The sequence below is a fragment of the Periplaneta americana genome, chromosome 3 (assembly GCF_040183065.1).
Source record: "Periplaneta americana isolate PAMFEO1 chromosome 3, P.americana_PAMFEO1_priV1, whole genome shotgun sequence".
NCBI classification, from domain to species: domain Eukaryota; kingdom Metazoa; phylum Arthropoda; class Insecta; order Blattodea; family Blattidae; genus Periplaneta; species Periplaneta americana.
Window position 1 is genome coordinate 13,674,813 of NC_091119.1, and position 20,579 is coordinate 13,695,391.

The 20,579-nt window shown below is 36.9% G+C and overlaps 1 protein-coding gene across 13 annotated transcripts in view; it reads right to left on the minus strand.

Annotated features, from left to right (window-relative positions):
* The window catches only part of TfAP-2 (transcription factor AP-2), a 978,986-nt gene that overhangs the window by 230,993 nt on the left and 727,414 nt on the right, over positions 1 to 20,579 (minus strand). For 10 of the 13 annotated variants that reach the window (XM_069820017.1, XM_069820019.1, XM_069820016.1 and 7 more), the window contains one exon: positions 5,623 to 5,827. In XM_069820017.1, the coding sequence (XP_069676118.1) occupies positions 5,623 to 5,827 (205 nt within the window). The remainder of the gene's footprint in view (positions 1 to 5,622; positions 5,828 to 20,579) is intronic. The other 3 variants (XM_069820011.1, XM_069820014.1, XM_069820015.1) reach the window with 1 other exon arrangement.

Genomic DNA, 20,579 nt, shown 5'->3' on the forward strand with positions numbered 1-20,579 from the left:
GTATAATACTGGGCGATTCTCCTAATGGAAGACTCCACCGAAAATCATGAAAAATTTTTCCAAATTTTTTTAACTATTTTACTTATTCAGAATTTACTTTTTCAAACACAAAATGGATTCAGCTCAATTCTGATTACAAATACTCGTATGTTTACACTTCTTAAATTAAGGCTGGAAGGGGGCGTGGAATTTAAAGAGCTGTCAAAATTGATTTCATCGAAGAATTCTTTTTTAAAAGTTCTGATTACAAATCTAGTAATTTTTTGTTGGCTCCTTAAAGTTACTAGAAGAATTAATTTACATAAATATTCATTTTATTTTCAAATCTATTTTTCTGTGTTCATTTTTGTTGATTCAACACCAACTTTCTTATGCCAAATATTAATCAATCTGGGTGAAATATTTACTGCAAGTATTTATGAGGTAGCTACATGTTTCTGTGCATTTATTTTGTGAGAAATGCTGCTAGTTTATTTTATTAATATTTTTCTTAATGCTGCTAATTTATTTTATTAATATTTTTCTTATTTTGTTTATATACTGGAAAACAAATGCACACGCAAAGCGCATCCCTCAAAGTACACGTGCGCTATCTGTTGGTGTTAGTTCAGTATATCCCTTTTACGATAAAGGTAAAGGTATCCCGTCACACGCCGTGAAGGCACTTGGGGGTCATGGAGGTAGAGCCCTATGCTTTCCATGATCTCGGCACTAGGATGAGGTGGTGTGGTCAGCACCACGCTCTGATCGCCTTTTACCCCCGGGAAAGACTCGGTACTCAATTTTATAGGTGGCTGAGTGAACCCCGGGGCCGTTCTGGAAGTTTGGCAACTTGGGATCGAACCCCGGACCTTCCAGTCCGTAGCCAGCTGCTCTACCAACTGAGCTACCCGGCCGCCCCATTCAATTACGATAACCTGTGATTACTATTGTTGTTGTTATTATTATTATTATTATTATTATTATTATTCCATGTATTGTGGGTCCCTATCACCACGGCATGGCGCGTCCTCGGGTTGCGGATAGAGGAGGCGGCCTCCAGATATGGAGGGTAGCTGTGAATATATTGAATAAGCAGTCGTGGACAGCCGATTAGGGGTGGTCCTCCAGCTTGGGGGTTGGGCGAAGGACTAACAATCCATCACCGTAAAAAACAGCTTGTTACGAACCCCTACAAATCCAGACGGTTGAGATGGGTAGGGCATGTAGCACGTATGGGCGTATCCAGAAATGCATATAGAGAATTAGTTGGGAGACCGGAGGGAAAAAGACCTTTAGGGAGGCCGAGACGTAGATGGGAGGATAATATTAAAATGGATTTGAGGGAGGTGGGATATGATGATAGAGACTGGATTAATCTTGCACAGGATAGGGACCGATGGCGGGCTTATGTAAGGGCGGCAATGAACCTTCGGGTTTCTTAAAAGCCATTTGTAAGTAAGTAAGTATAATTATTATTATTATTATTATTATTATTATTATTACTACTATTACTATTACTATTATTATTATTATTATTATTATTATTATTATTATTATTATTATTATTATTATTATTAAACGGCTTAAGTCAGCTGCTTGTCTATGCAGATGACGTGAATATGTTAGGAGAAAATCCAGAAACGATTAGGGATAACACGAGACTTTTACTTGAATCAAGTAAGTGGATAGGTTTGGAAGTAAACCCCCAAAAAACAAAGTATATGATTATGTCTCGTGACCAGAACATAGTACGAAATAGAAATATAGAAATTGGAAATTTATCCTTTGAAAAGGTGGAAAAACTCAAATATGTTGGTGGTCGGCACCGAGCTCTAACCGCCTTTTACCCCCGGGAAAGACCTGGTGCTTAATTTTATAGGAGGCTGAGTGAACCTCGGGGCCGTTCTGGAAGTTTGGCAACGAGAAAAATACCGTCACCACTTGGGATCGAACCCCGGACCTTCCAGTCCTAGCCAGCTGCTCTACCAACTGAGCTACCCGGATTATTATTATTATTATTATTATTATTATTATTATTATTATTATTAAACGAGTTACGTCAACTGTTTGTTCATGCCGATGACATGAATATGTTAGAAGAAAATCCAGAAACAATTTTACTTGAAGCAAGGAAGTAGATAGGTTTGGAAGTAAACCCCGAAAAAACAAAGTATATGATTATGTCTCGCGACCAGAACACAGTACGAAACAGACATATAAAAATTGAAATTTATCCTTTGGAAAGGTGGAAAAACTCAAATATCTTGGAGCAACAGTAATATAAATGGCAGTCTAGAGGAAATTAAACGTAGAATAAATATAGGAAATGCCTGTTATTATTCGGTTGATAAGCTTTTATCATCCAGTCTGCTCTCGAAAAAGTTAAAAGTTAGAATGTATAAAACAGTTATATTACAGGTTGTTGTGTATGGTTATGAAACTTGGACTCTCACTTCGAGAGAGGAACAGAGATTAAGGGTGTTCGAGAATAAGGAGCTTAGGAAAATATTTGGAGCTAAGAGGGATGAAGTTACAGGAGAATGAAAAAAGTTACATAACGCAGAACTGCACGCATTGTATTCTTCACTTAACATAATTAGGAACATTAAATCCAGACGATTGAGATGGGCAGAGCATTTAGCACGTGTGTGTGTGAATCTATGAATGCATATAGAGTGTTAGTTGGAAGACCTGAAGGGAAAAGACCTCTGGGAAGGCCGAGACGTAGATGGAAGGATAATATTAAAATGGAATTGAGAGAGTTGGGATACAATGCTAGGGCCTGGATTAATCTTGCTCAGGATAGGGACCGATGGCGGGCTTATGTGAGGGCGGCAATGAACCTCCGGGTTCCTTAAAAGCCAGTAAGTAAGTAAGTAAGTAAGTAAGTAAGTAGGTAAGTAAGTAAGTAAGTAAGTAAGATCTATAATATCATAAGTTCTCTGAAGCGATAGAATTTGTATAAAATACAGCCAATAGGATTTCGATTCGCGGTACAGAAAATTATAGCCTATTTATTTCACATCTATGGAGACTGGATAGTTCGCACTGTCTATCCAAGCGGTCCGTGGTTCGATTTCTGGCATGGGCAATGAGAAAAATTTATCTTCCGTCTAAGGGACTAGGTGGCTGTTCGTTGTCTTATAATTGCTCTTTGGTGTCTGCATCGTGCTGATCTCACAAACAGGGAGACCAGCGCCTTTCCAACTTTTTCTCTTGTTTTATTACGTTAACAGATCTGATAAAAAATTGAGGACCAATGTAATCTTTAGTTTCAGGAATTTGTACCTATGTGGTCTTTTTATGTTTCAGTGTATTTTCGATTTGTTGCAACAATTAAACAAATAAGCTAAATTAAGTGAACTATATGCCATTCAATTTAAATTTCTTTAGAGATCCAGTGATTTTTTTTTTCGCTGTTGGTAACTCTACAGCATCTATTAGATGCTTTATGGTTGTGCTAACAGATGGAGTTACTTGTCAACAATGTGACGCTGAAACGTGTGTTCAGGTTACTGCCCAGCGACAGTCCTGATGTATTTTTATATTTTTGATGATTGGTTAATTAATATTAACCCGGCACACTCATAATCATACATAGTTTTAGACTCTAGACACCCAGGGAATGTTTGTTCTACAAGAAAAATTCACCGAAAACTGACCCCGTGAATCGAACCTAGGACCTCCTGATCTGGAAGCCAGCATGCTGACCAACAGTCCACGGAGGCAGCCAAGATTCAGTAATAAACGTTATGTATGGCTATCATAAATATTGTGTTAGATATTGTCAAAAGTGTCTGTTCATAGCCCGCTGTCCTCAATTCAGTACAACAAAGAAGTGCTAAAATAAAACAACGCTCTAAGCAAAACTTAAATATCCCTTAATTATTCTGTACCCAATAAGTATAGGCCTACAAACATTAAAACTTATGCTATATGCAGTTTGCTATAGAGTCCAAAACTATAACCTAAAAATTGTTAGTAAAATGCAACCTAGAAATGAAGTATTGAAATAAAACCTTTTCATGTAAAATTTGGTTTTCTAGACTTGGACTGTTGTTTTATTTGGAACCTAATTATAATCGCAATTGGAAACTTTTATTTAATTTTTAATATAACTTTAGGAGATAATATATATCAATCTTGTATCTTTATTTCTGCACTCGTTTGTTGGTAGGCGTACAGCAGTCTTGCGATGGTGACTAATAATTGCGAGCGAGAGCTATTTTATGCCCGCTGCGCGCGCGCGGAGCTCTTTTACCTGTAAACATTGCTAAAGGATGTACAGATCTTAGAACACAGCGCATCATGACGGAACGGAAGCGCTCATACAATAAAGTTTCAAGGAAGAGTGGAAGATACAATATTTATGCTTCGAACATGGTGATAAAGTCCAGTGTTTGTTGTATAAAAAAATATCATTTGCAAAAAAAGGCAACATAAAACGGTATTATAAGACGCAACATTAAAAAAAATATAGGCATTATTCAGGAGAAGAGAGAAATAAATTCATTTCGGAATTGACATCCAAGGTAAATTAATTTACATTTGGGTCAGCAGATAGTATCTAGATTCATTTTATTTCTTTATTTTAAATGTATTGTTGATGTTTTATTTGTTGCTTGTTTCTGGATATTTACTTTTATTAGACTACGTGTTTCTTTAATTTAGAAATAATATTTTATCTTTGATTGCACTTTAACTTATACTATTACTAAGCTCAAAAAGCCAATTCACTTTTATTCCATCAACTATTTTCAAGATTTTGAGCAAATATGAACTAAACATTTTGAAAACTTTGATGAAAGGAGCTTTTTTTAGTAACGTCAATATAAAATATAATTTCAAAACTATTAGACCTAATTGCACCAAATTTTGTACAGATATTATTATAGATCTGTTTATTTAGTTTAAATTTCACAAATTTTTGGCTGAAAAGTGTGGAAGTTTTAAAAGTCATACATATCCCCTTAAATGATTGACCCCAAAAATTACGATGACTCTCAATATCTTAATTTAATCAATTTGTTTTATTTTTTATTTTTTTTTATTTTATTTTATTTTTTTTTACGTGCATATAACAAATCACTCTAAGAAAACTCATTACATTACATAATCACGACTGGAGAGTAAGGACTGCATTTTCACAATCATACAATCAATATACTCTATTTCAATCAATATTGTCGTTATTATTTTTTCAACAGATACTGAAAAGTACTTGGAGATCACACACGTCGAGCAGGTAGACCCTATTAGTTTCTTCTAACCAATGAAGTGAAGTATTTACATAATAAATAATTGCTTTTAACAAGAAAATGGTTTACATACAATTAACTTTACCTATTTCTCTTTTTGTTCCTAAAACACCCTTCCCATTGCGATTTGTTTATATATGTACATGTATATTAAATAACTGAGTAATTAGCCCTATTACATAGCCAGAAATTTAGTAATGCAAGTTATTGTAATTATTGCTGCCTTTATTCGCTGCATGTGCTTGTACATCCCTGTGTCTACGTTACAGTGGATGTGCTATGCGCCCGTGATCAAGGTCGAGTTCTTCTACCGTGGTTGGGAGCTAATATCGTCTCATCCCTGGCGTACAAGAAACAAGAAAATGGAAGGTATGTTACTCACCTTCTGAGGACGCCTCCTAAGAGCGACGCGTTCAGGCACTCGGGGGGAGATAGACGTCGCTGCACCTCGCCCACCGTCACCTTGTACTTGGACGTCGAGCTGAGCAGCGACAGGCGTCCCGGCACGCTGCAGAATACGTCTGACGGCGCCGAAGCCCCTGACAACACGATGTCTTTACTATTCTCGTTATTCCGAGGTTTGATACCTGCACACATATTAGAATACACTGTAGCCCCGACCACCATGCACAACGAACACAACGCCACACATCTCCAGGAGCTGCTGTAAACACATGCATGTAATGTGCCCTTCAAAGCAATTCATATTACGAAGCGATGACTGGCGTCCTCGAACTGTAGGACGCGTGGTCTTCATGGAGTCAGTCAACTGCTTCAGAGAAGAAATGGGATCCAGTCACTAAGAAAGAGAAAAATTAATAATTACCATCACCACCCCACCATGCATTAGCATGCCTCCTATTCAATATTGCATTGGAAAGTGTCGTCAGGAAGTCTGAAGTGCAAACACGGAGCAACATTTTTTATAAATCCACGCAAATATTGGCATTTGCGGATGACATTGTCATTATTGGCAGATCCATGAAATATGTAAAGCAAGTGTTCCTTTCCTTGGAACAGGCTGGAAAAGAAATAGGCCTCATTATCAACGAGAGGAAAACAAAATATATGTTGGCAGATAATGGAAAGATAGTTGACAAAATAGACAGCCTGCAGATATCAGATTATAATTTTGAGAAAGTTGACAACTTTACATATTTAGGATCAGTGGTCACTAGCGATAATAACATGTCCAAAGAAATCTCTAATCGATTAATGAAAGCAAACAGAGCATATTTCGGCTTGAAATATCACTTTAGTTCGCATGCTCTATCCAGGAAAGTAAAAGTTATTCTTTACGAAACATTAGTGAGACCAGTTTTGACATATGCGGCAGAAACGTGGTCAATCTCCAAAAATGATGAAAAAAGACTGGAGATTTTCGAAAGAAAGATTCTGCGAAGGATCTATGGCCCAACATTTGAGGAAGGTCTCTGGAGGAGGAGATGCAACTATGAATTATATAGACTTCTAGGAGAGCCAAATATAATCAATACAGTTAAAACTAGCAGATTGAGGTGGGCAGGACATGTAATACGCATGGACCCAAGTGAACCTTGCAAAAAAATTGTAATAACAAATCCGGGAGGTCAGAGAAGACGAGGTCGACCGCACTTGCGATGGATTGATGGAGTGGAAGAGGATGCCAGAAAGTTGGGGTGCAAGAATTGGAAGGCTGCTACACAAGATAGAGACGGATGGCGACAATTACTAAGGGAGGCCCAGGCCCACCAAGAGCTGTAGCGCCAATGATGATGATGATGATGATCACCACCCCACCACCAACACCATTATAAATAGAGCCCGGAGGTTTAGGCATTTATAACGGTTAAGTGAGATATGGTGGGCGGCCGGGTAGCTCAGTTGGTAGAGCAGCTGGCTACGGACTGGAAGGTCCGGGATTCGATCCCAGGTGGTTGCCAAACTTTCAGAACGGCGCCGAGGTTCACTCAGCCTCCTATAAAATTGGTACCGGGTCTTTCCCGGGGGTAAAAGGCGGTCAGAGCGTGGTGCCGACCACAACACCTCATTCTAGTGCCGAGGTCATGGAAAGCATGGGGCTCTACCTCCATGCCCCCCCAAGTGCCTTCATGGCATGTTACGGGGATACCTTCACCTTTTAAGTGAGATATGGTCCACTGTGCAATAGATCCTCTCTACGAAAATGTCCAACGTTTAGAAATGTCCAAATAGAAAATTCGTCCATGTCATAAAAATGTCCTCACCTGAAAAGATCCACTGTCAGCAAGTCCTCTTCTTAAAAATGTCCTAAGTTTGAAAATGTCCACATACAAATTCGTCCATTTCCCTAAAAATGTCCGACAAGAAAAACTGCAAGGAAAGTACCGAGGAATTTATTGTCATTTCAATTATGTTATACATATTACATATGTAATACATAAGATACATCTATTGTTCATCTTGACGGTCACTATATAATTTCAAACAGTATGATATCGCTCTAAGATATGGAAACATTTCATTCCTATCTTTGTAATCTTGGTAATTCTAGCAGAATTAATACAAGAGGGTGGAAGTGCACTATATAGAGAAATTTATAAACTTGTACTTGCTATTTGGGAAAAGGAAATTCTACCAGAACAATGGAAGAAGTCCGTAATTGTACCTATTTTTAAGAAGGGGGACAAAACCAACTGTGGTAACTTTCGAGGAATATCACTTTTGTTGACGTCGTACAAAATGTTGTCCAATATTCTTTTGAGAAGATTAACTCCGTACGTGGATGAAATTATTGGGGATCATCAGTGTGGTTTTAGGCGTAATAGATCGACTATTGATCAGATTTTTTGTATTCCACAGATAATGGAGAAAAAATGAGAGTATAAGGGTACAGTACATCAGTTATTCATAGATTTCAAAAAGGCATATGACTCGGTTAAGAGGAAAGTATTATATGATATTCTTATTGAATTTGGTATTCCCAAGAAACTAGTTTCGATTAATTAAAATCTGTCTCAGTGAAACATACAGCAGAGTCCGTATAGGTCAGTTTCTATCTGATGCTTTTCCAATTCACTGCGGGCTAAAGCAGGGAGATGCACTATCACCTTTACTTTTTAACTTCGCTTTAGAATATGCCATTAGGAAAGTTCAGGATAACATTCAGGGTTTGGAATTGAACGGGTTACATCAGCTTCTTGTATATGCGGATGACGTGAGTATGTTAGGAGAAAATCCACAAACGATTAGGGAAAACACGGAAATTTACTTGAAGCAAGTAAAGCGATCGGTTTGGAAGTAAATCCGGAAAAGACAAAGTATATGGTTATGTCTCGTGACCAGAATATTGTACGAAATGGAAATATAAAAATTGGAGATTTATCCTTCGAAGGGGTGGAAAAATTCAAATATCTTGGAGCAACAGTAACAAATATAAATGACACTCGGGAAGAACTTAAACGCAGAATAAATATGGAAAATGCCTGTTATTATTCGGTTGACAAGCTTTTATCATCCAGTCTACTGTCAAAAAAACTGAAAGTTAGAATTTATAAAACATTTATATTACCGGTTGTTCTTTATGGTTATGAAACTTGGACTCTCACTCTGAGAGAGGAACATAGGTTAAGGGTGTTTGAGAATAAGGTGCTTAGGAAAATATTTGGGGCTAAGCGGGATGAAGTTACAGGAGAATGGAGAAAGTTACATAACACTGAACTGCACGTATTGTATTCTTCACCTGACATAATTAGGAACATTAAATCCATACGTTTGAGATGGGAAGGGCATGTAGCACGTATGGGTGATTAGAGAAATGCATATAGAGTGTTATTTGGGAGGCCGGAGGGGAAAATACCTTTGGGGAGGCCGAGACGTAGATGGGAAGATAATATTAAAATGGATTTGAGGGAGGTGGGATATGATGGTAGATACTGGATTAATCTTGCTCAGGATAGGGACCAATGGCGGGCTTATGTGAGGGCGGCAATGAACCTACGGGTTCCTTAAAAGCCAGGAAGTAAGTAAGTAAGTAAGTAAGGAAGTAAGTATATAACAGGACCATAATACTGTCAACAGAAAAACCGTCTTCCCATCGATGGATTCGAACCCACGAACATGGCTACCACGATGAACTGTAGTCGCTACATATAACACGATCTGTTTTAATTCGATATTATATGAATTTCAGGGACTTGTTTTAAAATTGTGTTGTTAGCTTATGAGATGTATCCACCAGTAGATGGTTACAGTATAGTTGTAAATGCATGAGAAAATATCAGTATTACATTAGAGATGAGAAGTAGGTCGATGTTTACAACATGTTTACAAGTGAAACATGACATGTCAGTCAATGCTGGAAACATGTTTACATTGTGGATGTGTTGTTGTATGCAGTATCAAGTTTATTACACGTAAAATTAAAACTTCTGGGTTATTGCAAAATATACGTTACTTGATAACGCACTCTTCCTGAAAAGTAAAGTTAAAACTGAAGCATTTGTCCGAAATAAAATATATGTAGCACAACTACAGAATATATATATTTTTTCTAAAAGTAACATTAAAGCGTCGTATTCAATACTTGATATGTATTTGATATTTGTACAGTAGTGGCAAAAAAGAACCGGACCAAGCCTTGTATAGTCGGACCATCGGATCTGTGCCCCCGTAAGATATGCGAAATGAACCTTAATTCCTTTTCAGCCTCGGCAATTCATTTCTCCCCCTGTATTCCTATTTCTCTCTTTTCTATCCCTCTGTCTTTCTCTCCCCCACTACTCACAATATTGAGCCTTCTTGCGGGACAGTTTATTTGCACTTGCAGTCCAGTGTTGTCAACTCAACATGAATACTGTAGCACGGAGTGGTGAAAGAAATATTATTAAGCAAGTAATAGCATTTTGCATAAGTCAATCAGCGTCATTAGACCTACTTAAATTAAATTATGAATAAGTAATAATTAACCTTACAGTATTATAAGCAATATTCAAGAGACATGATACTGTTTGACGGATGTTTCGCAATATCCCTATTCGGCAAGGTTCGTGGCCTGCTGGGGTGAGTAGAGGCGTTAACGTTTCAAACAACGACGACAGCGCTGAAGGGGCATAGATTCGATGGTCCGACAATAGCTGAGTTCAGAGCCTTGTTCACAGTGACAGCACGATAGACTGATAACTAAACGACATTTCATACAAGTTGAGAGGATGCGAAGGCATTTCTTTCCCCTTCTACTTGCCCCGAGTCCGTCAGAAGCAGACCGGTAGCTGTTACCTCTTATACCTGCACCCCCCCCCCCAAGTTGTACACACAATAAAATAAAATATTAAGTAAAGTACATAAGTTGATATAAAATACAGCGACACAGATGTTCGACAATTACATATTTCAGTATATTTTAGTGTCGTTCTTACAATATTTTCAACTGATAATTAATTAAATTAAGGGATGTTAGTTTGTATTATGAAATCAGGGGAAGCAACACAGTGCAGATTGTCCCGTTGTGTATGCTGTAGAGTAGCAACTAGCGGTGAAGAAAACATTTATCTTCTGCTATCAGTAGCTTTTTAATGTGCCAATTGATATAAACAACAATAAAATTAAATGTAAACGCTTACTATAAATTTTCGAAATTTTCAATAATAAGAATTTTCACTACGTTCAAAGTCAAATAGTCGAATGTTGGTAAGATAGACAGTAGCAGCTTCCCCTACACGGATGGTAAAGAGTGTGAGTAGAGGGGAAAGCCTATCAACCAAACTGAAAAGGAAACATTTCTGTTCCTTATTCAAATTTATTCCCAATACTTTTCGATTGTAGCGATATTTTACTACTTAATTAACTTATTATTCCCAGAACATGAATTTTACCAGCTTATTTTCTAATGGCTTTCGAAATGGACCACGTCAGCTGTCGAAACTACAACAATTTCAATAGATTACTCGCTATCTTGTGAATGCGGGCGTGGCATGCGCAGTGGCTCATTTCGGGGACTTTGATTATTCCGTTGGTCCGGTTTTTTTTTTGCCACTACTGTACAATATAACGTGGAATGAAAGTATTTCGCTTTGTACTACAATCATGTTAGAAAACTCGTTTCACCATACTTCACACTTCAAAAAACCTTTTAATGTAAGGAACAAAACTAAGAAAATCTGAGAATCTGAAAACAAAAGTGAATAAATTTAATTCCTGAAAATAATAAGTTGAAATTATGCAAACACAGAAACAAGAGCATATCTTATCCGTGCCTGAAAACGACATTTAGATAGATCCACAATGAGAAAATATCACTTACACCTGGAAGTAATATGCTGGAAATAGGTACACAAACACTAACATTGCCGTAGCTGCAAACATGCGAACAATTTCAATATACAGTAAGGATATCCATATAAATAATATGGTTAGAATTATTTTAAGTACAATTTTCATTACATCTAAACTCTTCAAATTACAAGTCTAGTTAATTTCACAAATAAACAGGGCAACCAGATTAAGCTTGTAGCGTACAATTATTATTATTATTATTATTATTATTATTATTATTATTATTATTATTATCATCATCATCATTAGCAATGGGGAAAAAATTAAATCATAATCTTACATTATGCAACGAGCGTATAATGGTAGTAATTAAGACGCGAGTATGTTTATGAAACGAGCGCAAGCGAGTTTCATAATTTTCATACGAGCGTCTTAATTACCATTATAGTCAAGTTTCATACGACTTTTTATGCTCGACCATATTTCTAACTTGAAATTATTCATAAGTATTCATGTTATTCTTATCTGACTGAGGAGCGGAACTGACCTTGTGCAATACCTCGTAAATCGTGAGATGTGCGCAGATGCGAAACTATTGATTTTTTCCGAGAAAAAAATGTCGACATTGACCTTGATATAATCTAGAGAGTAAAATAAACATTAATCTTGATATAACCTTGAAATTAAATTAGACATTGAAAAACGAGATGACAAATTTAATTTATTTGAATATTATTTACAATTAACGCTAATTATTATAGTAACAGAACTAGTTGTATTTCGATTGCATATCCGAGAATTAACGATACTTGCGCTTTCATATTGCTATAATGGTATTTTCTGATTGGTGGAACATCTGAACTTTATTGAATAGGTGTACTTTAATGAGGTCCATTAAAGGGCTGCTACCAGGTGTGTAATTACTACATTTCGGCATAGTCGAGCATAAAAATATTTTTTTCATATAGCAGAAGAAAAGTCTTTTAGACGTACTAATTTTTATTATTGTACAAGATACATTAATATAGGAAAAAATGTTGAATATTTCCAGAATTTTACTGCTGTAAGCTGTACCTAACCCCTTAATGTCTTTTCAGCTTAATTGAAATCATGTGTGGGTTAGGACAGAAATTAATTGAAGTAATACAGAGAGAGATATAATTTATGAATTCACTACGTCGACTATTGATTCCTTGTGATTCCTTTTACATTCCCATGACAATTTCTAAACAGGCCTTAAAAATTATGAACCATTCTTTTTTCCATTTTTCTTCATATTATCGAGGTTTTCTTAATGCGTAGCCTCATAGAGCCTGTTGAAAAAACATCGTTAGAAGCAAGCAAGAATAGTGTTTGAAAATGTCAAGAAAATAAAACAAATCATATAAAAAGCAATGAACTTCTTTTAAAACTCACTGAGGCCGTCAGAAAGCATTTCTCTTATGCGGTTAACACTAGTGTCATGCATCACGCTCTACACTGAAATACGTTGGGATGACTAACACCCCGGGAGCCACCGGTTGACAGAATCGCTCTAGACAACAACTTCCATTTTTAAGGGCACTTCACGTAAATTTCACTTCACCTACAAGACGTGATACAGGATAATTCAGATCGAAAGTTCGACTTACGAATACATCCTAAACACTATCGGAGAGGAAAGCTGTGCTTCGAGATTAGTATGTTATAATTTAGTTTTAAAATTGAAAAATTCGTTGTTATTCTTTATACTTAAGCTGAAAGCTAGTGAGTATCGAGATAATTTCATTTTTTCGCAGAAATTAGTTATTTCTGCTGCGAGATAGTGGGATCGGGGTAATTTGGGTATAGCGAAGTGAATTTCGGTATGTTAGGCCTACAATTTATTGAATAAAATTTTACCTAATCTTCAAACACATTCCAATTTAATATAATTATATTGTTTATTTCACAATTGTCTATCATAGAGTGTTAAAAAATTTGTGTTAATCACATAGATACTCCTTGATAAAAAAAACTGTTTTTTGTTCACCAATCTATCAAATGACCCATCGCATTCAAAACAATATTTTTTGGAAACCAGATGAGATAGAGTAACCAAATTCGTGTATGTGTACATTACAGATGTTTAGAATATGTTTTTAATAAATTAACAGTTTGTTAGTATATTACAATTTTATTTACAAATGTGGGGTAATTTGGATATAACTATAAGCTAATTGGTAACTTCAGTTCTCGGTCCAGATCATTCCACGTACAGATTTCTGAAATACAAATATCCAAATTGCTTTCTACTCCTGATTTTTAATGGGCGATGTTTTAAGTTTACAAAATATGCCTTATCAAGAAATTATGTATTAGCTGAAATTTTTTATCTTCTTAGGTCTAATTAAAATTTTTAAATGCCTATCTAGTCCCGCGCCGTGGCGTCGCAGTCTAAGGCTTCCCGCCTAGTACTCGGGTTGCGGAATGCGCGCTGGTTCGAATCCTCATGGGGGAAGAAATTTTCTCATGAAATTTCGGCCAATGTATGGGACCGGTGCCCACCTAGCATCGTGATGCACTTGGGGAGCTACAATAGGTAGCGAAAATACGGTTTCGCAAATCAGCTACAACGGCTGGTGAGATCATCGTGCTAACCACACGATACCTCCATTGTCGTTGGATGATCGTCCACCTCTGCTTCGGCATGTGGACGTGAGGTCAGCAGCCGCTGGTTAGTCTTGGCCCTTCAGGGCTGTAGCGCCATGGATGACCTTTTTTTAAATGCCTATTTAACCTCTGCACTCTGTTCTAGGATACATACACTAACCTATGGTTGGGATAATTTGATTTTACAAGGACTTCAAAATATGTTTTACTTTAATAATACACGTTATACCCAAATTTTTCCATTCATGGGGGTAAAGTTCTGTCCAATAAGAGTAGTGGGTGTGGCAGGCGAAATGAATAAAAATTCGTATTGCTTATCCATCAACGAATAGAGTACTGTACTTGCATTTCCTGCCCGCCCCGAGACTTGTGTATGCGCTTCTAGTACCACAGTGGATTTCGACAGTTCCGTCTCACAAACGGCACAATTCTCAAATAGAAAAAGAAGAGTTCATTAATTATTTAAAATCAGTGATTAAATAAGGATGTCCTAATCAATAAAATATTCTGTTTTCCTTTAACAAAAGTATCACTACAAGACACAGAACCAATTCCCATTCAAATGGCAAACCCATTTCTTACTGCCCGTATAGGGGCGTGTCTAATTCTCCTACGTAAGCAGTCGAACTATAGAATGTCGAACTTGATTTCTGTCGAACTTAAGAGCTCCCACTGTATAGTTAAACTTACTATTATTATTATTATTATTATTATTATTATTATTGGGGCTAAGAGGGATGAAGTTACAGGAGAATGGAGAAAGTTACACAACCCAGAACTACACGTATTGTATTCTTCACCTGACATAATTAGGAACATTAATTCCAGACGTTTGAGATGGGGAGTGCATGTAGCACGTATGGGCGAATCCAGAAATGCATATACAGTATTAGTTGGGATGCAGAAGGGAAAAAGACCTTTGGGGAGGCCGAGATGTAGATGGGAGGATAATGTTAAAATAGATTTGAGGGAGGTGGGATATGATGATAGAGATTGGATTGATCTTGCTCAGGATGGAGACCTATGGCGGGCTTATGTGAGGGCGGCAATAAACCTCCGGGTTCCTTAAAAGCCAGTAAGTATTATTATTATTATTATTATTATTATTATTATTATTATTATTATTATTATTACGGGAGGCCAACATACTTGAAAAGTCAATAGATTCATTCAGGTAACAGTGCTAACATATAAAAAACTGGAAAATGTTACTTTGGTAACAGGCTACGGGTCTCTCATCTTAAAAAAAAGAAAAAAAGAAAGCTGTTTTATACACAAATTACTCCAACACACACTACACTGATTTTTGCAGACATTTACAGTAAAAAATTCTTACGTTCGCTTTTATGACATGCATATAAGTTGAATCACATTCTCTTTTAATCCATGATTTATAACATTTGTTAATATGAATATATATCTGTGCTATAGACTACATTTAAGAAACGTTGATAATTCATCTCTTAACAGGAGCTTCAAGTTCCTGTAACCGAACGAAATTCGCGGTTTGTCCATCTTGTGATTAGAACAGACAAGTTGAGAGAGATTTCAGAGGGTAAATCAAGAGAGTCGCTCGTCTAAGACCATTAATTCACTCATGCCCCAACGGGGTGAGGTCCATTCCACAAGAAAGCCTGGGAAAGGCTATTTTTAATTAAAATATCTCCGAGCCCAACTAAATAACATTAAAAAATGTTTCTATTGAGTCTTTTAGAGATGCTAAACTATGCTAAACATTCTCTAAACTTTTCTAGCTAGTAAGAAGGAATTCAAGCTTGGTCGTGCGTTTCAAAACCGAAGTAGTAGCGGCTACGTACAGTCTAAGTAGGCAGAAAACTGGCAGGCAAGCAGGCGAGCAGCTATAAAACTCGTGTCCTGGATACTCCACGCACGCAATCCTAATGAGTGATACTACTGACCTGGCCAGCTAATTGCCCAGGTTAAAGCCTCTAATTGTTCGGCCGACATGCACAGCTTCTCACGACCCCTTCTTACTCCATCAGTTACTGTAGTGCTTGATCCTAACTTTATTACAGAAATCTCTCACCTCTATTCAGTGAGATATACTGTCATACTAGTAAACCGCGTATAGTTCTTGTACTTCAATTTATAATTCAATTTAAATCCTGTGCAAATTCAACCTCGCAAATTTCTAGCGCAATAATTAACAATAGATCCCTATTAGAAAAAATCTACTTTTGTTGATCGATGGAACTATCATAGAGCCAATAGGCTAGTATATATCCATCGATTCATAGAGTCATTCTACCTAAGAGCCAACTGGCTAGTCTCTGATATTGAGACAAATCATCCTGCCTAAGGTTTTTCCGTGGTTTTCCTAAGGCGCTAAGGTAAATGTCGGGATGAGCCCTAAAAGAAATGGGCCACGGACCTGCACTCATATCCCCATTAATCTCCCTAATTACTCTAAATTAATTAATAATTACATCTCTCCCCTCTCTTCGTAATTGAGTCACCATAAAGCCAAATGGCTGGTCTCTAAATTGAGACGATTCAACAAGGCTCATGCCAACAATCACCTCCTACATAATAGCCAATTGGCTAGTCTCTTATATATGAGACAACTCATCCTGCCTAACGTATTCCGTGGTTTTCCTAAGGTGTAAGACAAATGTCGGGACGAGCCCTATAAGAAATGGGCCACGGACCTGCATTCATATCCCCATGAATCTCCCTAATTACTCTAAATTAATTAATAATTACATCTCTCCCCTCTCTTCGTAATTGAGTCATCATAAAGCCAAATGGCTGGTCTCTAAATTGAGACGATTCAACAAGGCTCATGACAACAATCACCTCCTACATAATAGCCAATTGGCTAGTCTCTTATATATGAGACAACTCATCCTGCCTAAGGTATTCCGTGGTTTTCCTAAGGCGTAAGACAAATGTCGGGATGAGCCCTATAAGAAATGGGCCACGGACCTATATGTCCTTCCCCATATATATGCCCCTTTTCTTGTAAACGACGTATGCCCTAGTTCAGAACCTATAAATTGTCTATTAAATGTACGAGGTCACTCAATTAGCCGTAATTTGAAAGGACAGGGACCTCTCAAATTGCAGATTTAGATTTCACGGCGCTTCTTCCGACGGCCTTCACATGCCTTGTCATCGAACAACAGATGACAGCGTCTTGCCATCCTAACGGCAAACACCAGCCATCTCCTCCTCGCCCCCTTCCGTGATCACTTGATCAAATCTCAGTCCTCCTCGCGTATGTGGTACCTAAGAGGTTACGTCCAATTTCGGCTTCCCCTTCAAAATTTTCTAGAGCTCCTTTAGTGGAGCAGCGTAACCCGGGAGATTAGTAGCCAACAGGCTTGGAGCTCACATATTTAGTTTTGTACAGCCCCCAACCCCTTGCAAGGACGCGTTTTGCGTACCCTTTAAATTTGTCCTCCCAATTCTCTTTCGATTTTTCGATTAGAAAAAAACAACAACCAAATTTCTTGGCTTAAAAATCGATAATGTGTTAAATTGGAAAAATCATATTAAAGAAATTACCCCCATTCAGCTTGTTTGCTATTAGATCTATGCAAAAGATATTAAATATCAATACCTTAAAAATAATATACGTTGCATACTTCCACTCGGTAATGAGTTTTGGAATAATATTCTGGGGAAATTCCACAGATAGTAACAGTATATTTCTATTACAAAAAAGAGTAATTAGAATAATAGTAGGTGCCAAATCTAGGGAATCGTGTAGGACTATTTTCAAAAAAACTACAAATAATGCTCATGGCTTGTCAGTATATCGTTTCATTAATAATCTTTCTCGTATGTAATCGTGAAAACGTTGTAACTAATTCAACAGTTCATAGCATAAATACATGTAAAAAAATGACTTTCATACTCCATCGGTAAGTCTATCGTGGTATAAAAAAGGAGTGCGTTATAGGGCAGTAAAAATTTTAATAGCCTCCCTATCGATATAAAAAGTGGAACTCAAAACATAAGATTCTTTAGGGCCAAATTAAAGAAGTACCTAATTTCTCACGCCTTCTATTCTGTAGGTGAATTCATGACATTCAATATTGTATTTATTAACATTCCATGGTATTCGTACATTGCTTCACAGCTAGAATATGGAACAAGTCATAAAACTTAATACTATTATAAAGTCTTAATTTATAGTCACAGTCTAGATGAAATATATACAGACAAGATTTACAATATAGTCTACTAGTACAGCACAAAATTTTAGTATCAATTTCATGAAGCGTTATTGAATGTCATGAATTCACCTACAGAATAGAAGGCGTGAGAAATTAGGTACTTCTTTAATTTGGCCCTAAATAATCTTATGTTTTGAGTTTCATTTTTTATATCGATAGGGAGGCTATTAAAAATTTTTACTGCCATATAACGCACTCCTTTTTGATAGCAGGATAGACTTGCCGATGGAATATGAAAGTCATTTTTTTACGTGTATTTATGCTATGAACTGTTGAATTAGTTACAAAGTTTTCACGATTACATGCGAGGAAGATTATTAATGAAAAGATATACTGACAAGCCAGTAGTAGTAGTGCTAGTAGTAGTGCTGGTGGTGCTTGTAGTAGTAGTAGTAGTAGTAGTAGTAGTAGTAGTAGTAGCAGTAGTAGTGCTGGGGGTCTCTTAGTGGTAGTGGATAGTAGTAGTGATAGAAATACTAGCATTAGAGTTAGGTAAGATTATTTCCTAAGAAGTTAATAAGACAATCTTTTCAATGTGAGCACGAGCTTTGCTGCCGGTATGCTTACAACACAACTCACTATTTTTTTTTTCTAAATATATAACTCTAACATTGTTTGATTTCAAACTATTGAGCCCTGAAGCTATAGTGAGGATCACGTAAGAGTAATTCCTAAAAGTCTAATTTGGCCGCCTCGTCAGTGTTGCCAACTAATACCAGATATCACCAAAGAGGGTAAAATCACATTGGTACGTACTGAAATAATAATAATAATAATAGTAATAATAATTTGTTAACAACAATGTCTTGCTTATTTAGCACACCTCATCTTTATGTTGCGAGGCGATTCCTAAAAGCTTCAATAATTTATTTAAGAAATAGTATATTTTCCTCCTGAATTTCTCGCATATTATGATGGTAATTAGGAATAGCATGATCTAATATTACAACATGAAATTTATTGTTTTTAGTAAAGAGTTTCCGATGCACGAGACCTAACCTAAAAATATATTTACTTACTTGCATTTTTATCAGTTCGCCTAACTGTAAACCGAAATCATTGCTGCCAACATAACAGTGAGAAAATAACTGCCAGTTGTAATATTTGTCAGTACCCGAAATTCGAAAAGAAGTTGGTAAAAGAAAATTCAACCTGAGAGCTAGAAAATCACTATAATCCATTAGCATATTTAGAAATAGTGGGAAAATGGATAGGTTTCACCCTTAGGTTATTAAATAAGCTGATCCTGACTATATTTCTGGCAAGTATTACCTTCTACAGAGTTTGCACATTTCAGTACATCTCTGAAGCAACAGAATCCATCATATAAATCACCTTCAACCACGGAAAAATTAAATGTTTCAAACAGATTTTACTTTATGCAAGAATAAGGAGGAGAAAATGTATAAAGAGAAGAAAAATAAGGTAGTCGGGAGATTCTTAAAAAACATTGTTAAATACGGGAAATCCCTGGGAGTACGTGAAGGTTGGCAACCCTAGTTGTGGAAAGAACAGTAACCTTTGAGCTCAAGAGACCAAAACTGGTGTTACGTACCCATACCGTAATGTAACACGGACGATCATTATCATCCTCATTCAGCGGTAGTGATGGTAATAGCGATCCGCGGCTACGGAGAGCGGATTGGAACCTCCTACACTGAGCATGCAGAGGTGACGTAACGGGAGGGGCAAAGACTCTCGTAGTTTAACACAAACTGAATTACGATAGCCGGGAACGCCCCCTCGCGAAGATTCGAGGGCGTGAGAGAGCGAACACCTGGTTCACCCGATACCCTACTTTGCGCGGGGATGCAGAACCTGGGCCATAAACGAGATTCAACCTCAGCCCTCCCACTGGACAATCCTGTTCACATAATATTATGACTAATGAGATCGATGTTATAACGTCAAAGGTGTCGGAAATCGATTATTCATAGGCAATGAAGCCCATCTCTCAAAGTTACTCGTTCACGTACCTCAAGCGGTTCGCAGTTGTCAACTGGAGGCATTGTGGTGCTACCAGTATTTTATTTATTTATATTTATTAATTTATTTATTAATTAATATTTATTAATTTATTTATTTATATTTATTAATTCTATCTATCTACCTATCTATCTATCTATCTATCTATCTATCTATCTATCTATCTATCTATCTATCTATCTATCTATCTATCTATCTATCCATCCATCCATCCATCCATCCATCCATCCATCCATCCATCCATCCATCCATCCATCCATCCATCCATCCATCCATCCATCCATCCATC